Source organism: Amblyomma mixtum, chromosome 1, assembly GCF_055824585.1.
Source record: "Amblyomma mixtum isolate Tamu chromosome 1, ASM5582458v1, whole genome shotgun sequence".
NCBI lineage: Eukaryota > Metazoa > Arthropoda > Arachnida > Ixodida > Ixodidae > Amblyomma > Amblyomma mixtum.
Genome location: NC_143012.1, coordinates 100,159,715 through 100,179,253, shown reverse-complemented (window position 1 = coordinate 100,179,253; position 19,539 = coordinate 100,159,715). Strand labels below are relative to the sequence as shown.

At 46.2% G+C, this 19,539-nt stretch overlaps 1 protein-coding gene across 1 annotated transcript in view; it reads left to right on the top strand.

Annotated features, from left to right (window-relative positions):
* LOC149367333 (protein O-mannosyl-transferase TMTC1-like) overlaps nt 1-19,539 on the top strand; it is a 228,414-nt gene that overhangs the window by 190,534 nt on the left and 18,341 nt on the right. Inside the window, exons 13-17 of the mRNA XM_089555018.1 lie at nt 3,983-4,118; nt 8,199-8,343; nt 12,820-12,957; nt 14,121-14,243; nt 17,289-17,366. Coding sequence (XP_089411144.1) covers nt 3,983-4,118; nt 8,199-8,343; nt 12,820-12,957; nt 14,121-14,243; nt 17,289-17,366 — 620 coding nt within the window. The remainder of the gene's footprint in view (nt 1-3,982; nt 4,119-8,198; nt 8,344-12,819; nt 12,958-14,120; nt 14,244-17,288; nt 17,367-19,539) is intronic.

Genomic DNA, 19,539 nt, shown 5'->3' with positions numbered 1-19,539 from the left:
CAAAAGCGGTTTTTTCGCGGTCCCGTTCGTCTACTTCAATTTGCCAATAGCCGCTCTTCAAGTCAATAGATGAAAAGTACCTAGCGCGCCGTAATCTATCCAGCGAATCGTCAATGCGCGGCAACGGGTAGACGTCCTTTTTGGTCACACTGTTCAGTTTGCGATAGTCGACACAAAACCGGAGAGTGCCGTTCTTCTTCTTAACAAGGCCTACAGGTGAAGAACACGGGCTTTGGGAAGGTTGAACAACGCCATCATCAAGCATTTCCTTAACCTGAGTTTGAATAACTGCCCGTTCTTTAGCAGAAACACGATAAGGCTGCTGTCACATAGGGCGAGCGTCGTCGTAGGTGATGATGCGGTGCTGCGTGATGGGTGTTTGACGAACCTTCGAGGATTCGAGGAGAAAGCGAAGCACGGCTTGTATTCCTGCAGCAGCTGCTCCAAAGCCAGTCGTTGTTCCCGAGGCAGGTGGCAGTTTATGTCGACGTTTTCAAGGGAAGGTTCGTCAGTCCCGGCTGCCGCGGACGCAAAACAAACAGGAATATCGATAACAGGTTCGGCAGAAGCAATAGCAGTTCCTGCAAAAAGGTGCTCGTATTCATTAGAAACATTTATGACCAGGACCTCATACCGGCCACCACGAAGCGTCAGTAGACTGCGAGCGGCACACATGGCTTGAGTAAGCAGTGCGAAGACAGACAACGCCACGCAAGCTGGGGCAGCAAAGTTGTTGTTGTTGTAGCCTTTGCGACTATTATTAAAAGTATTATTTTGATTTTTCCCCCATCATTTATTTTCTTGTTTAACATGCTGATTACCTATCAGTTGCCGCCTGTGTCTTGGCCAATCCCCCGCAGTGGGTACGCGCCATTATTTAGAGGACAACAACAACAAGGACAGAGTCCACACGGCGCGAGCCCTACTTCGTCGTCGTCAGCTATACGCCACCTGGCAATGATAGGTGGCAATATGCGCAAACGAAGACGAATGGGCACTATGTTGATGAAAATGTACAGGTAAACACGAAGGTCACGCACTGTGCTTACTGTGTGTTTTGGTGCGCGTAGTGTGTCTTTGCTTGTCATGCGTTCTCTCTTGCGTTCGAGCTCCTGTTCGAGCCTCCCCCGCACATGCCATTGTCCGCGCTTACACGTGCTTGTTGTGTCCGCATTTCTGTCCTCGAGTGTGATAAAATGTCTGTAAATATGCTGAAACATCGAACAGCCCGCATACGTTCCGGCATGCGTAGTACGGATCATACCGGTAATTTTAAGCATGAAATGCTTTTAGCCCCCGTTGTCGGCAGTGTGGTGACGTCACGCCGAGACCGAAATCCACTCATCCGGGCATTGAAATCCACTCATCCGGGCATTGAAATCCACTCATCCGGGCACTGAATTCCAGTCATCCGGGCACTGAATTCCAGTCATCCGGGCACTGAATTCCAGTCATCCGGGCACTGAATTCCAGTCATCCGGGCTCTGAAACGAGAACATCCGGGCACCGTACGAGACATGACGAGATTTAACGAGACTCTCTAAGCCCTCCTACGCGACCGGCATGCAAGCGCCGGTTGGTCTCCAAAGGAGTCACAAAAAATAATTGCTGCCAGTGCCTTCTCAATGTTTATCAAGATATCAGTCGCTGTGCGTTTGATAATGCACGGAATTATAATTTCCGATTTCTAATAACGCGTGCAAAAAGCACATAAATGCCACGATACACTTCGTTGTCATACGTGATCTCTTAGGGGCTTCGCGCATCGAAGCAAAGCCGCGCAGGCGCACAGGGGCCCGGGGGAGAAGCGCTGCGTTCAAAGGGCAAGGCATCGCGCCGAACGGGTGGTGGCGTTCCTCCCTTCCATTACGGTGCGGTTCGGGTGTCCACCGAGATGGCAGAGAATTACTGCGCCATTTCCTTTCCTCAAAAAACCTTGCGTTCAAATGGCAAGGCATCGCGCTGAACGGGTGGTGGCGTTCCTCCCTTCCTGTACGGTGGGGTTCGGGTGTCTACCGAGATGACATTAGGCCCGTAAACATTTCATGCTTACTGTACTCTCGTTTACGGGAGAGGCAGAGATTTTTTTTCCTCAAGATGACGATTTATTTGGTTAACACTTGTGAAAACGCGGAGGAGCTGCAGGCGTTTATACGTAAGCAAACTAGAATCTGTTTTTTTGTTTGTTTGATCAACTGTTAATAATAACGAGAATTTTATGCAGGCTAACTAGCAGCATTCTCGTGTTCTCGAAAAGAACGAGGATGAGAATTTGGGCGGATCAGTAGAAAGAAAGGGCAACTAAGTTTCCGAACAGTCTTTCAAGCTACAAACGGAAACGGAACCGCTAAATATATTTTCCCGGTCGCTTGCAGGAGAGAAGAGCTTGGGCCAATGCTTGCATGGTAGCCCACTAGAGAGTCCGCAGCCTAGACAGGGCTGCGCATCACTTCGAGAAGTGTTTCAAGTCAGGAGTCACTTCGCGATTTTAAATAGAAGAATGAGATTGTGGAGCTCCGTGCTGTGGCGAGGGGGGGGGTCGAAAAGTATTTGGTGGTAAGGGAGTCCAGCTGGTTGATACTGCCACGAATCTTTGTAGTGTTTGTTTCTTCGTTTCTTCAAAGCTACCGGCACGCCGCTTTACCGTTTTTTTTTTGCGATGCCAGACGCGCCTAGGTTTATCTCGACCGATCGCATCCAGGCGGAGCCGACTCTACGTTGTTTCAGTGTGTTCTAGTACCTTTCCAAGCTTTACCTCGAAAGTTGGCTATCAGCTTTAAATTCACCACGGCCGAGAGCGGCGGGCATTCGGTTCGACGACCGCCGAGCACGCTTGTTGCTACGCCGCCCGCCGGGTCATTCAGTTCTTTGCAGGCGCAAGTCAGCCCTACAGATAAAGATATTTTTTTACAACCATTTTCGCTGTCGTCCTGCTCTCTGGAATGCAGTAACCACTACGCGACAATATTAGAGCGATTCATACGGGAATCTTTCATGTAGCTGTAGATATTTGCGCAACATTCATTGCAGGAGAGCTGCGACTAATGAGGGTGTAGGGAAGGTTATGAAAGGCACGAGAAAAGTAGGAGTACATTGACAGCAGAGCACTGATACTAGTGAAAAGCTCGGGGAAGGGTATTGAAAAATTTATTTTCCGATTTAGTTGGTATTTATATATTAGTGGTTAGGCTGGGGTTCGTCTCGATAAATTGGTGTAAGTCGGCCCAGTGTTTCAGGAGTTGCAGCAATTCGACTGTCACACTGTATGCTTCTGGACGCTGGACTATCCCAGATTAGTTCGGACCATTTCGTCAAAGGGCGCATGATTTGGCCGACGATATGAAGCTATTAGTTAGGAAGTGATGTCCCGCTCATTTTCGTCTCTAGGTAGTCAAGTGTTCAGTGTGTTGGCTTACTTTACTTGTGAAAAGAGTTTATTTGTTCTCTGGACGCGTATTTATTGTTTTAGTAGAACGTTCTTGCGACCTAGTTCGTTCATTCCCGGTATAAGATAGGACTGCGCGAAGGTGACAGGACAGGTGAAAGAGGAACGAAAACGACAACGCAGGCGCAGGCTTCCAGCTCTTTATTCAAGACCAGAAAGCACGCTCATAAGCGATGAACCCATGCACACGACCATCACTGTCATTCACAAAAGACCTCCTGAAATCCAGAACACAGTGATCAGACTTTTTACGCGTTGCACGCGGAGACGCAAGCCCTCGTCTCTCAGCAAAACAGAATAAGGCCAGTCAATCTGGTGCTCTTCAACGTATTTCAACAACAGCCATGCAATCAACAGCATTCAAGAGATCTATGAAGGCATGACAAAGCACGCTTCCTTTCGTTTCTACTTTTGCTTCAGCTCACAGGCGTTCGACGGTCACTAGTCACTCCTTTACAAAGTAGCATCGGGACCTGACGCCATCCACGTCGACTTCTGCAGCCCTCTCTTCAAAGCAGTGCCGTTCTCACTGCGCAGGACGCATGGAGGAGGCCATGACGCAGTACCAGCGAGCCCTCGATCTCCAGCCCAACCACACGGTGGCCTTGCTCAACGCCGCCAGGAGTCTTCGTAGCATGAAACTCAACAGGCAGGCAGAGAGCCTGTACAAACGGTAATTACTCCTCTTGGCATGTCCTCATTGAGGGATTGAACAAATAAACACTGAAACACCTGGTCATTTCAGATGCAGTGACCTCAGGAGTTGGCAGGGCCATCAGATAGGCGCAATTGTGCAGTGAAGCGCACATAAATGTAAAACGCCAATAGCATTAACGGCACCTTCATTCAGTAGTAAGGTGTAAAGTTGGGCGAGTTGAATCTGATTCATGATGAACTTTGGGGCTAACTATCATGAATTCATTTAGTGGTCAATTCAGTAATAAGACCTAGTAGGCAGCTAGCGAAATGCTATGCAGAGCATTGGTACTTTCAAGCGCTGTCTTGAGTCAGCGAAATGAACTCTGTACCCAGCTATACATGGTGTACAAAAGTGGCTTTGATACTCAGGCATTTCCCGTCCCTCTCAGTTCTTCTGGTGCCCTGGAAGGCACACGGCAGCAACGAGCGCAGAATGTAGGTCTCGAAAGATTTCGTATACCCGCCTGCTTTTATGGAAATATAATCCTGTACGTGCGTTTAGGGCAGAAGAACAAGCCAATAGTGACATTTACTTGGTGTAACTAAGGCGGACGGCAGTCGGAGTAGTAGCAGCGATAGAAAGCAACGCCCTAATGGCAAAACAAGGTAGTTTAAAGGTCCCAGCAATGTGTACCGCTGTAAACGATATTCATTAGCTAGACTCGGGCGACTCACCTCGGCTGTTATATCGTAAAGTGCAATTTCTGACATGATTTGCGTGACATCATTCTAATTTCTCCGTTTGGAAACTGTCGTGGGTGTATCCAGATCCATTCATTCTTCCTTTCTTTCTTTCTTTCTTTCTTTCTTTCTTTCTTTCTTTCTTTCTTACTTTCTTTCTTTCTTTCTTTCTTTCTTTCTTTCTTTCTTTCTTTCTTTCTTCCTTTCTTTCTTTCTTTCTTTCTTTCTTTCTTTCCTTCCTTCTTTCTTTCTTTCTTTCTTCCTCTCTTTCTTTCTTTCTTTCTTTCTTTCCTTCTTTCTTTCTTTCTTTCTTTCTTCGTTTCTTTCTTTCTTTCGTCCTTTCTTTCCTTCCTTCTTTCTTTCTTTCTTTCTTTCTTTCTCTCTTTCTTCCTTTCGTTCTTTCTTTCTTTCTTTTTCTTTCTATCTTTCTCTTTCCTTCTTTCTATCTTCCTTTCTTTCTTTTTTCTTTTCTCGCTTTCTTTCTTCCTTTCTTTCCTTCTTTTTCTTTCTTCGTTTCTTTCTCTTTCTTCTTTCTTTCAATCTTTAAGAGGATTCTTTCTTTCTTTCCTTCCTTGCTTTCTTCCTTTTTCCTTTGTCATTATTTCTTTCATTCATTCTGTCTTTCTCTCTTCCTTCATTTCTTCCTTCTCCCTTTGCTTCCTTCCTTCCTTCCTTCCTTCCTTCCTTCTTTCTTTCTTTCTTCAAAACATTCATTACCCAAATGCCTTAGGCGACACGACAAAAGGCAGCAGACGTGCCTGACGGGGTCGTGCCTGCATGCCTTGGCTGCTGCGGACACCCAATCGCGTAATTCAAGAGAATGCGGTAAAGGAAGCAGAGTAACACACCATTGTAAATTAGGGCATGACTGACTCATGAAGACACGAGGCCTCATCGTCCTCATCAGCCTGACTACGCACAGCGCAGGGCAAAGGCCTCTCCCCCTGCCTCTTGAACCCTGTCCTTTGCCACCGTATCCCCGCAAACTTCTTAATCTCATCCGCCCACCTAACTTTCTGCCGCCCCCTGCTACGCTTGCCTTCTCTTGGAATCCACTCCGTTACCCTTAAGGACCGGCGGTTATCTTGCCTTCGCATTACACGCCCTGCCCAAGCCCACTTCTTCCTCTTGATTTCATCTCGAATATCATTAAACCGTGTTTGTTCTCACACCCACTCCACCCGCTTCCGGTCTCTCAACGTTACACCTATCCTTAAGCTGAGCCCTTTGTCAACCTCAACGTTTCTGCCCAATAGGCGGGTACCGGTGAGATACAGCTGCTGTATCTTCAAGCAATAGCTTCATTATGAGTTACATAACATTTGGATCAGCAATCATCTTAGTGCATATGTTTAAAATTTTCAGGGTTGAGGTAAAGATCAGGGCTCGAAACAGAAAACAAGTAAATCTGCCCAGAACTGGCTTTTTTTTTTCTAGTTTAGGGAGAAGTCCCAGAGCGTTCGTCTTAGTCGGTTCGCCGAGGTGGCAGTAAACAGTACTTGAAAGATTGAAGGATATTTGTGGAGGAAATATGATATTAGACTGCTTAGTTCCTGATCGCCATATCTTGCGCGGCAGCGCGCCCTTCCGGATATGAAGAGAGAATGTATGTGGCGGGCACGTTCTGGAATTCGAAAACCGTGGTCAGCAGGCGGCGTCATTTCAAAAGAATGGGCAAGCCCCATCTGCTGGACTGGACGACGAGTTGATCTATATTAAGGAAAGAAAACGCTCGTGCCAAAAAATACGCCAGTGCCGAAAGTGCTGTAGGTCGACAAAATTTGGCTTTTTTCACTAGTTACGTGCAGTGGAAAGACTGCTTTGCCAGCATAATTTTCGAAAGCGCATGTGTTGTGGCACGATGTAGCCAAATTTTGTTGAGCCACAGCGCCGAGGTTAATTGCATTTACGGAAGTGTAAAAACTGATATGGATATTACTATCGACCGGGTACAAATCTATAATTGCAATCCCTTGCCTAGCTCCGATAGGTGAAAAGGTAATCATCAGAAATTAGTTGACCATCTTACTGTTTAAGACAATTCATCTGCTTTCCGGTGCGGCCAACCGCAAAAGCCATATTTTACCCCCAAAAGCTTATTTTTTAGTTAAAAATTACTTTGTCCTGCCAGAAACACCTGCTATATGTATAGACGTGGGCTAAAAATAATATAAACATCAACTAAAGCAGAACACTGGGTCGCCGCCGCCGTATTTTAGTTCAAGAGAGGAACAAGCCGGCCAAGTTGGTAAATTCTTTATATTCTTTGCATTCTTTCTTCTCTTCTTGGTCCCGTCTACTGCGCTGTTTTTACGCAATGTATCTTATTTGGTAGAGCACCGTACGCGATCTTCCTAGGTCGCAGGTTCGAATCTCACGGATGGCATGTGGTTTTTTTTCTTCTTGTGCGTGTGCGCGCATGTACGTAATAGCAGAGGGTACGAGCAAGACTCAGCACTTTATTCCCAGCGTTTCGGCCCCAGCCTTCGTCAAGACTGTGCCTGGGCCGAAGACACGTTTGCAATAAACATTGTTTTGCGCCCGTGCCCTCTGTCATTACGCGTACAGAGTGTACTTTACGCAAGGTTCAAGCAATGCAGTGCACAATGTGAACAGAGCTTTCTAGCTGTGTATAGTGTGCCTTGAGTGCTCATATTCTCAGAGGTAGCGAAAGTGCTTAGATTTCTTTGGGCCGGACTTGAAAGGAGGACTGCAGGCAACCGATGATGCGTTGAGGGAAGAGAGCATAATCCAAGCAGGGACAAACGAAGCGAAGAGTGAGAAGTTTACTAAGCTTATTGAGCTGTATCTTACCGGTACTCATCTATGGGGCAGGAACGTGGAGGCTAACAAAGAGGGTTCAGCTTAAGTTAAGGACAACGCAGCGAGCTTTGGAAATAAAAATGATAGGTGCAACATTAAGAGATCGGAAGTGGGTGGAGTGGGTGAGGGAACAAAATGCGGGTTAATTACATCCTTGTCGAAATTTAAGAGGAAGAAATGGGCTTGGGCAGGGCATCTAATGCGAAGGCAAGAGACCGCTGGTTCTTAAGGGTTACGGAGTGGATTACAAGGGAAGGCAAGCGTAGCAGGGGGCGGCAGAAAGTTAGGTGGGCGGATGAGATTACGAAGTTTGCGGGAACACGGTGGGTGCAGCTAGCAAAGGACAGGGTTAATTGGAGAGACATGGCAGAGGCCTTCGCCCTGCAGTGGGCGTAGGGATGATGATGATGATGATGATGATGATGAGAAATTTACCAGAACAGGGTAGCGGCGGCTCCCGCCGGACAGGGGTCAATGTCGGAGCACGACTTCGCGAGTGGCCGTGATCTGGTTAGTGGTGATGGTTGTTGCGACAACGGATTCGATCCAGGGCACTGGCGGTGGAGCCGGATCCGCAGGTGATGGACAACCTGGCCGTCTTCTACATCAACGCTGGCCGCCTGGACGAGGCTCGGGACCTCTACGAGGAAGCGCAGCGTCTTTTCCCGCACCACCTCGACACCAGGGTGCACCACGTAAGCCTTGCTGCAGCTGTCGTGCGATTTGCTGACGTCTGAAGTCAGTGCACAAAATAATAAACAGATACCATGAGGAAACTCTAGAACCGGCGGCAAAAAATGTTTTCGCTCCCTTGTGTTGTTGGGCTGCTTATTTTTAGCCGATACGCATTTCCGCGGTGGCCCAGTCGTTACGGCGCTCGGCTCCCTTCCCGAAAGACGTGGGTTCGATCCCGGCCGCGGAGGCTAGAATTTCTTTGGAGGAGAAATTCTAGAGGCCCGTGTACTGTGCGATGTCAGTGCACGTTAAAGAACCCCAGTTGGTGGAAATTTCCGGAGCCCTTCACTACGGCGTCCCTCATAGCCTGAGCCGCTTTGGGATGTTAAACCCTAATAAACCAACCAAACCAAGCCATTTACAAATGGCAACTCAACGTTGCTAACCTTGCCAACATCCGAAAGCGGTGATCCCACGCGGTTGCCGTTTCTGGAAACCAATAGTCGGCCGTTTTCTGTGAATTGTGCTGCGTAAGAAGTAACTAAGATATTTTGTTTACGTGCACTGATGTCGAGCAACTGTGTGTTTGCTGGCGTTATGTGGCAAAGTATTCAGCCTACACGTGTGAAAAATGTGCTGTAGAAAGGGTGGTCTAAACTTATGCTTACGCCGTTTCTACTGCGTGCGTGACACAAAGCCAGGAAAGCGAGTTTGAAAGCTTTCTTGGTTTGCTTATATCGTCATTACTTTTTTTCTGTACTCGCGCACCGAATAAAAGGGCCACAAAATTCCAGTGACGCAACCGGTCCTCGAAGAATTTCCCCCTTCCTTCATATTCACCTTGGCGATATTTTGGCGGAAGCTGTCTTTCAATGCTTGTAGTCGCAGCATGATTAATGAGGCTTCGTTTCTAGTATTTATAAATCAAGGTTACTTGATCATTGTATTGCAGTTTCGACGTTTGGTCTCTTTGGCTTTCGAAGGCATTTCCAGGAATCCAGTAAAATTTGATATTTTATTACTCTCAATACTATATCAACTATCACCCAATTACTCGAACTAACACATGATTTGTTCCAGAGCATTGATAACCAAAAGCAAGTTGACTTGATTGCACTTGATTTCTCTAAGGCGTTTGACAGAGTAAGCCATAAAAAACTAATTAGCAAACTTAGATCAACTTTAGGTAACGGCCCTATTATCAACTGGATCGAGGACTACTTAACTAACCGATCTCAGTATGTTGTAGTTAACAATGAAATTTCTTATTCTGCGCTCGTTACGTCGGGAGTACCCCAAGGGTGCGTCCTTGCTCCACTTTTATTTCTTATCTTCATTAATGATCTGCCCTCTAACATAAAAGTTAAAATTAAACTTTTTGCCGATGACTGCATTCTTTACAACGAAATTAACTCTGTAAATGACCACGATGATTTAAACAGCGCCCTTCATGAAGTGGTAATATGGTGTCACAAATGGCAAATGGAACTGAACATTAAAAAAACCGCCTTCCTATGTGTAACCCGTAAAAAACAAAGGTCCGAATATGTATACAGCATCAATAACATACCGCTCACCCGAGTTCACGAACACAAATACCTTGGATTAATCATTTCACATGATCTAAGATGGGAATCACATATTAACAGTATAGTATCATCTGCGTTAAAACTATTGTTCTTCCTTAGAAGACGGCTTCGAGAAGCGCCACCGGAGACCAAACTGTTAGCATATAACACATTTATACGATCAGTTCTCGAATATGGAAACACGATTTGGTTTCCCTACACACAACAGCTCATTAATAAACTAGAAGGAGTGCAGAGAAAGGCAATTAGATTTATCTTTAACAAATACAGGACCAGTTATTCACCATCCCAACTACTAAATCAAGCATGTATTCTTACTTTACAGAAACGCGCCAGACTAGCACGACTAAAATTATTGTTCCAATTAGTTCATAACTCGTTAAACATAGATACTTCGTTATATATATCTGTAGACGAATCGAGACCATCCCGGCATAAGCACCCATTAACCCTTAGAGAGTACGCATTCCGAACCGACTGTTTCAGATATTCATTTTTTCCGCTTGCCATAAAAGAATGGAATAGTTTGAACCCCTCTATCACTACTAATACATCTTTGCAGAAATTTCTAACTCTGGTAGAAGAACAGTTGCGCGATAATTAAATAGATAAATAAATCATAATTATACAAGTACAACAGACCACTCGTATCACTGCATATACCAGCATCTGTATGAACATACTACTTACAATGTATAAAATTGCACCCTTTTCTGTGAAATATAATCTTTCGTTATGTGTTTTATTTTCTCTTATCTGTGTTTTTTTCCCCATACTCATGTAATTACTTGCAAACAACAGTGTTTTTAATGTATACCATTCCATTTGTATTCGCTTTTACTATGTGCCCATCCTGTAAAAATCCCGATGGGATTGACAGTATCTGAAATAAAATAAATAAACACGCACCTCACATGCGCGCATAGGATTTCCCGTGCTTGCCACCCTGACTCAGCTGGCTCCGATCAAGCCCCCACCGCCGCATGTCATCAGTCTATTCCGTATACGAAAGTGGCCGCATTGGATCAGTGGCTTTTGGTTTTTGCTGCTGATTCCAATCTGGGAGGCACAAATCGCAGCCGTTTTTCGATGAGGGGTCAATACAAAAACGCCCATCTGTTGGACTGTTTACGTCAGTAGTCGAAATAGATCCAGAAGCGTCCACTGCAGCCTCCTTTACAGGCTATGTTTCTTAACAGACGTTAAACCACTCATACTAGTGATAGTTTTCGTAGATGAGCCCGAGACTCCAATGACATTCCGCCTTGAGTGTACAGCATCAATCACTCTGGATTCTTCAAACACTGTGTTGAAAACAATCTGAAATCATGTTAACTACAATTACTTCTTTCGTCTAGCGCTCATATAATGGCTCTCGAGGGCCCGAGTAGCGTTCTTGGTTGGTTGGTTGGCCTCAAGTAGAATGGCACATACCCACTACGGGGGAGTGGTCAAGACACAGGCGGTTAACTGTTATAATGGTTGGCAGTTTTAGAGGAAAAGGAGTATTAACAGGGTATAGGCTGACAGATTGGACTACGCAACGAAAGGGGTCCTGTTAGCTGGGAGATCGAAGATGGGAGGACGGCTTTATGTGCAAATTTGAATGCAACATATGTAATGGTTCAATTTTGTATTGACTGAAAGGGAGACAGAAAAAATAATAATAATAACAAATGAACTGTTTGATAATCAGAAAAATGAAAACAAATAGAAAAATAAATAAATAAAATCAATATTAGCATGGGAGTCGCTGTGTTTCTAGAAAAAATTTTTGAGCTGCATAGCGCGCACTCCTGTTGCTTCGTCCAAGCGAAGTAGCGCCAAAGGAAAGAACAACCTCAGTGGACACAGGCAGATTCAGCTGGTGAAACGGAATTTCTAATAGGCGCCTCCTCAAAGAAGAGAATCGGCGGCAGAACAGCAGGTAGTGATCCACTGTCTCAGGCTCGACACAAAATGGGCACAGTGGAGAAACCGCCAGACCAGATCTGTGAAGGTAGAAATTTAGCAGAGGAACTCGGCATCGCAAACGCCTGAAAGAGACCTCACGTCGGCGCGAGCTCCAGTCTTTGCTACTCCAAGGGTGCAGAAAGTGCTGATATTCGGGAGATGAAGTAAGCGCCGAGGCTGAAAATTCCTGAAATATTGTGTAACTTCGAAACCTCACCGCAGCTGTATATACGCAGGTTGGCAGGACAGCAATTATTGGGCCACAGAGAGAGGCCCTTGCTAATGAATCAACAACTTCATTTAACTGAATGCCCACGTGACCCGGTACCCAAAGCAACCTCACCGAATTTAGATGGAGCGGGATCAGCTGCTTAAAGAGGCGTAATGCCCGAGACTCAGAGGGCGATGATAATAAAAAGCAAATAGATAGCGTTCTTGGTGTTCGACTCGGTTCTTTTGGCTTCGTCTTCTGCTGCGCTACGGTGTGTTTTACACTATAAACCAACAAGTCTAGCAACCAACGTGCCGAGAACTTAGATGAATGAAAAATGAACACTTGAAAGCTAAACATTAGGCCGAGTGTCCTGCAGAATTCCGGCGCGCAATTTGGCTCTTGGGAAGCAATCTTAAATCAAGTTTTTCTTTGAGTTCATTAAGGCCTATTTGTTCATTACAATATACTCTTTTGAGTATTCAGAGCATTAACTGTAAGTGCAACCACTTGAGAGAATTCAGTACATTTTTATACGCTTGGATAATGGATCCGAATGCCCAACCTTATCAAGCTATTCTTATGGCATGAAAAGAACATGAGGAACATTGTATTATTCCGCAGCCCTTTCTAATCCTGACACTTCGAATTCCTCTCAACATTTGCAAGAAAAAATTCTTCGAACTGGGTGTGCATTCGTTGTAACGGCCGTCTCTGAATTCCCGACTTGCTCCTCTTCCAAGGCGCAACTGCTCATCCGCCTGCGGAGCTTCCGTGCAGCCGAGGAACTGCTGCTTGAAATCATCCACAGAAACGACAGCCATCGAGAAGCCCTTCACACGGCGGCACTGCTTTGCAACCACACCAACCGCACGGTTCAGGTGGGTTTGGAAAACTCAAATGGGCTATTTTCACGGTTAGCGAGCGTAAAAAAGACGATGACGAAGAGAAGATGACAACACGACACAACTTCACCAGCGCTGCGACGAGGAACAAAGACAGAGAAGGAAGGACAGGACAAGCGGTACTAAGAACTGAAAGTTCATTTGAAAAAACACACTGTTATATACTATAGCACTGCAACCCTAAGCGCCTGCGCTTCCCGCAAAAAAAGCACACAGAAGACAGTTAGGAACCCAGATACGAAATTTCACACTCATGGATGGATACAGAAGGTGTGCTACGCACGTGTCACTGTTGTTGTGAATGTGATAGGCTCCACACAACTCCCTGGTCAGCTGATCTTGATGTCTAAACTTAATCTTAGCCCTGTGAAGCAGAGGAAAGCATGTTTTTTTTTATTAGACACCTTGGACACCTCGTCGCAGCGCTGGTGAAGTTGTCAAGATGTACCAACTAGCTCAAATCACGACTTTGAAACACGACATAAGCACTTGTGTCGTGTTGTCGTCTTCTTCTCTTCGTCTGCTTCTTTTTTGCGCGCGCTAACAATGCATACGCACAAACTAGCGAAAGGAAAACAGTAGCGCCGAAAAAAACACACACACAGCCGAAGAACGACGCAGGACAAAAGCGCACACAAGCGCACTCTGAAATCAGGAAGTGTGAGGATAAAGAATGCGCTTGTCCTATGTCGTTCTTCGGTTGTGTGTATGTTTTTTCGGCGCTACTGTTTTCCTTGCGCGTGTACAATGAGGTATCTAGCCCAAATAGAAGTTGTTCTAAACTATATGTACCAAGTCGAAACTTGGTTCAGCGCAAAAGACGAACACAAAGAAAGGAAACGACACACACGGAGCGCTTCCTTTCTTTGTGTTCGTCTTTTGCACTGAACCAAGTTTCAACTATGTCCTACCAACTAGCCCAGCACGAAGTTTTGTTAAAATATATATACCAACTAGCCCACCTTCTTACGTTAACGTACTATTTTCGCCTTTTCGAAGCGTTCGCGACGCAGCCTTACCCTGCTGGTCCTGACTCTTTGATTGGTGTTTTGTAGGAATGCAGTTAACTTTTTTTTTCTCAGCATTCGCCAGATACTTATTGCTGAGTAATGCCGCCTCGCTGTGCTGCCATCTCGCAGGCAATAGACTACATCCTGAAAGCTCTGAAGCTGTGCTCCGTGGATGACAGCTCGTGCGCGAGGATTCACAGCGATCACGGCGACATCTTGAAGGACTTGGGAGACCTCAACTTGTCGGCGCAGGTAAATATGCTGTCGATGCTCTGGAACGAGGATGTGTTTCGCTTACATAAGGTGTACATCGCTGCAGCAAATTTTAAAACTTAAAAGGAAACATCAGAGCGCAAAACGGGGACAGGGACGAGTAAGAGAACAGGACGAGCGCTGCTCGTCCTGCTCCCTTACTTGTCCGTGTCCCCGTTTAGCGCTCTCAGGTCTTTCACGAATACGCACCAACAAGCCCAGCTTCAAGTAATTCTTAAAAAAAAAAAACTTTCAGGCTCTTCAGTTTTCCATTTTAATACTGACCCTGTACGGTAAAAGCGTAACGTGAGTTGCGATTCCACGCTTTTGGGCAGAAATGGATTTGACCGATCCGCTCTCGTCTGTTTTTTTTTTATTGTGCAACATTTTATTCGCCGGAAACAGCTCGAGAGTACATAGCCCTCGACGGCCTCGACGGCTTCGTTCTCGGCTGTGTTGTATTCTACCTTTGTTTTTCGTCAGTCTCGCGCTTAACAGACAAAATAGTGAGAAGCAGAAGAAAGAGCGCTTCACCGTGTCGTCTTCTATTTTTGTCTGTTTTGCGCTGTACCACCTACAATGAAGCTATACAGCTTCCATTAAAATTTCGTATTTAAAAAAAGTCGTCCAGGTCCAGAGTTTAAACCAGGGACCAGCACCTCAACGGGTTAGTCGCTGTACGAACTCAACTGATTGGCACACTTTTTTAAGCCGGACGGCGAGCAGATGGTTGGGCTTGAGCGAAATAATCAATAACTCGAAGTTTCTGTGGAAACTGTATAGCTTTCTACTGTAGCCGTATAGCTGCGCTTCGCTGGAAGCGAATGAGTAATTACTCATTTGTTACAAATTCACTCCACCTTGGGTGTTGCCCTAAACATTCGATTAACACCTTTCTTATCGATCAATTTCCTCTAGCCCTACCGTATGCTAGCTGTCCGGTAATTCCAGCGGTAGAGCGACTGCCGTGGTGAGGTGGCGGTCGCGGGTTCGAACACAAGACAAGGACAAACTTTTCTATATACATGAAATTTACATGGAAGCTGTATGGCTACAGTTGGGGGGGGGGGGATGGTGATGCGTAATTCATTACTTTGTTTATTTATTTATTTCATAATGAAGATCATGCTACAGATCCAAGCAGAACAAATAACGATGTACATATTACAGATCCAAGGGCAACAAGCAAAAAGAACAACTGAAAAGGAAAGAATCCTGAATGACTATGCGCAGATAGTCATTGTGTCGGTGAATTCCACTCGCTTATGGTACGCGGGAAAAAGTATATAATTTAAACGTGTCAGTTCTATTAAAGTACGGAGTAAGTGAACCGGCATGAGGCTGTATTCAGTGCTCTAGAGTGTTAAAGAGTGTAATGAAAGTTAAATAGATGTTCATCATCATCATCAGTTATGGAACCCTTAAAGATCCCGTCTGGAACATTACATAAGGGGGGGGGGGGAGACAGTGGTGTGAAACGGTCATACAAAGGCATGTAAACATAAAAAAGCATAACAAACATAACAAGAATAACAAGTTTGACGTGAAATTAGCGTCAGGTAATTCAAATAGTACAGAATATATAAGGCAATTAAAGCAGTAGTATATAAAATTAAACATTAAAATGTACGAAAATTAAATAAGTGGGAAAACACTTCTGGGGGGTGGGGGGGGGGGGGGAGGGTGCCGCAACGGCACAAGCAGTTCACATTGCACGCAGAGCATCGCGAGGAAAGTAGCTATAGTTGGTTCAAGTGGTCTGTTATTAGCTGCCTAAATCTAATGGGATTAGTTTCGATGACAACGGTTTCAGGAAGATTGTTCCATTCTTCTATGGCGATGGGAAGGAAAGATTTATTGAAAGCGTTGGATGAACCATGCAACCGCTGAATGCTGAGGGAGTTGAATAATCGGCGAGATGAGCGTAAGGGAGCAGATAACAAAGTTTGGCGTAGTGCAGGGAAGTTAAAAGTATAGTTCGTGTAAAAGACAAAGACTTGATACTTTTCTGCGGAGTGCGAATGGTTCAAGGCCGAGAGACGATTTTAGGTTGGTAACGCTGTGTCGAGACGAATACTGCGACGTTATGAAGCGCGCTGCACGATTCTGGATTGCTTCGAGCAGTTGTATTAAGTAAGCCTGGTGAGGGTTCCATATTATTGAGGGTTGCATATTGTGCTAAACAGCGTTCTTTCGTGGTACACGAAGCAAACATTCTAAGCTTGTCGACGTGACGATGCTGTGGAGGTTCATTGGCTTGGCCATACGCTTCGTCTGCCTTGAGGGACGGAGTTAGGCGTATACTCCGAGTTTTGGCATTCGCACAAGCTTGCCTCCATTTCTCAGGCTCGGCTTCCGAGGGGCGCAATTCGTGACGAAAATGCGACTTTGATGCTAACTCGTACAGACCGTATATATTTCACTCGGTGCGTTTTCAACAAGCATTCCTAGCGCCAATAATAGAGTCTCACGTAGTGACCATTATCATTAAGTGTATTTTTTTGAAGCGATGGGGACTGTACAAAGTAGTTTATAGTGTCACACATAATTAAGCAGCGAGTCATTGAATGCTTTCGATGTAGGCGATATTTTCGCTGAAAGAGCGGCTTCCGATCCGGTGCAGTTTAGGCTTTTGTTCTGTAATTGAGAAAAATAAGCTGTATACATCTAGCATATAATTTTAGAACGCGCCTTTTAAGTTTTCAGCACGCTCAGCCAATGCTTCAGTGCGAAAGTGCTCATCTGCGCATCTTATTTCGGTTCTTTATGTTTGTAGGCCTAAATGTATTGCAGACAAATAAAAAATAATAACCTCATTTCCAATTTGACAGGAGTAAAACAATTGATTGTTTTTTGTTTAAACTGCAGTTTTCATCTTTTTTTCAGGTTACCATTCCAGATAGAAACTGCTCCTGTGATTTCAGTATTAAAATATGTTATAAAGTCTGTAGAACCAGCTTTCTTTTTTGGTGCAACAAACTGCTCGTTTATTGAGGTCGTAAGCTGTGATAGTGACTGCGGATGTCTCTTCTTCCACTCCTCTAGAGCTACCAGGTGGCGATTGAGCTCGACCCGGACCAGGCGCATGCGCATCTCAACCTTGCTGTGATCAGGCACCTGAAGGTGAGTGCATTGAAGGATCAGCGCAGCGATGGCGTAGAGGTAGAGCATTCGCCACGCGTGCTAGAGTACCGGGGCTCGAATGTCGGTAGTGCGCGATTCTCCACCGGGTTTATAGAGCATATATATAAAAAACCCGCGCGTCGGTGGATTTGCATAATCTAGCCTGCAGTGCGGCGTGATCTCGTTGACCAGAGTCGACAATGCACTCCCTCACCAGAGCAAGGTTTGGCCACCCTGGTGCAGCACTTGGCCAGAACGTTCTACGCACAAACCAATTAACCTTCGGCCCTCAGTACCAAGCGGCAGCAGAGCAACTGACCAATGCGGCGGTCAAACCGGTGACGCAGCGGAGGGTGCCAAGTATCTCTGGCTCCGGAAAGGCCGCTATTGCAAAATCAACCTGGCAACGTTTAACGCTAGAACCTTATCGAGTTAGGCTAGGCTAGCAGTGCTGTTTGAGGAACTAGTTGCTATTAATTGGGATGTCATAGGGCTTAGGAGGCTAGCAGGACAGGTGAGGAGTATACAGTACTAAAGGGTGGGCACGTACTGTGCTATCGTGGATTAGAGAATAGTGGAGATCGAAGTGCGGGACTCCTCATCAAACAGGATACAGCTGGCAACATAGAGGAGTTCTATAGTATCAACGATAGAGTGGCAGCTAGCAAAATTAGGCTTAATAAGAGGTACAAGCTGAAGGTGGTGCAGGCCTACGTGCTTACTTCCAGACATGATGACCAGAACGTTGAAAGTTTCCATGAAGACATGGAATAGGGAATGAACAAAGTAAAATCACAGTATACTGTATGAAGAAAATTGGCCGGGAACCAGGTATCAACTGTGTTTAGTCTACTCCGTACTTGGCCCCACGTAGCCAGCGCGAGGGCCATCCACGAGCCGTGGAGGCGCAGCAATGCTGATGGTGATAGTGCCGCTACAGAGCTACCTACCCCCCCCCCCCCCCTTCCCCACGGGGAGCAAGAAGAATGGCAGCCAACAACAAGGCATTCTACTATTCTACTCAGCTTTTTTATCGCACATATCCTTCCTTGTCATTCACCACCATACCTTGGCCAATACCCCCCGTGGGTATGTACCATGTTTACTGAGGAGAAGAAGAAGAACGCCGCACCCATGAGACATCCTTGCTGACAGCGCGGACCGAGTCAGTGCAAGAAATGGGGCTTGAGATTTCGTGTTGGCGGGTTGAATGAGAAACATGCGCGATGTTGGCGGGTTTCACGCGGTCGATTGCAACAATTTCTTCTCGTCCATCGACGGAGAGCTTCACAGTTTTCTCGCCCCGCTGCAGGACGGGGTAAGTGCCATCGTAGGGAGGAGTGAGCGAAGGCTTGGTGATGTCTCGACGCAAAAAGACATGTGGGGATGAGGCGAGGTCTCTGCTCAAGAATACTTTGTGAACCAATGGACGTGTGCGGACGGGTTGCAGGCGCCTGAAGAGCAGGCGTAGTTGGTCAACGCAGGCAGGCGGGGCGACGTCCTCGGTGCGGGCCGAAACGGAGAACTCGCCTGCAAACGGACGGTAGTCCCGTAGACCATTTCGGCCGCCGTACACTGAAGATCGTCTTTCAAAGATTATCGAAGGCCGAGGAGCACTAAAGGAAGGGAATTGGGCCTAGACGTTTCAGCTTCGCGTGCCACAAGGGCAGCCTTCAGCTGTCGGTGTAAGCATTCAACCATGCCGTTCGCGGAGGGATGTTACGCGGTGGTGTGAACATGGCGCACACCAAGCAGAGATGTCAGGGCGCGAAACAAGGCGCACTGCCACGGTCCGTCACTACAGTGGGGCTGCCGAAACGGGCAATCCATCCACTGACAAAAGTGGACGCCACAGTACTCGCCGTGTTATCGGGCAGCGAAAAGACTTCCGGCCACCGTTTGTAGCGGTGAACACACGCAAAAATGTATTGGAAACCTCGTGACGGAGGAAGAGGGCCAACAAGGTCGATGTGGATATGATCGAAACGACAGTCTGGAGGCCGGAAAGGGTGTTGAGGCGACCGCATGTGGCACGTTGTTTTTTGCTCGCTGACACTGCAAGCCTTCACGAGCCAAGCGACGCACATCTCGGTTGACGTTTGGCCAGACGAACCCAGATGTCATGAGCCGCTGCGTAGCACGAATGCCGTGATGGCTTGCGTTGTGCAGCTGT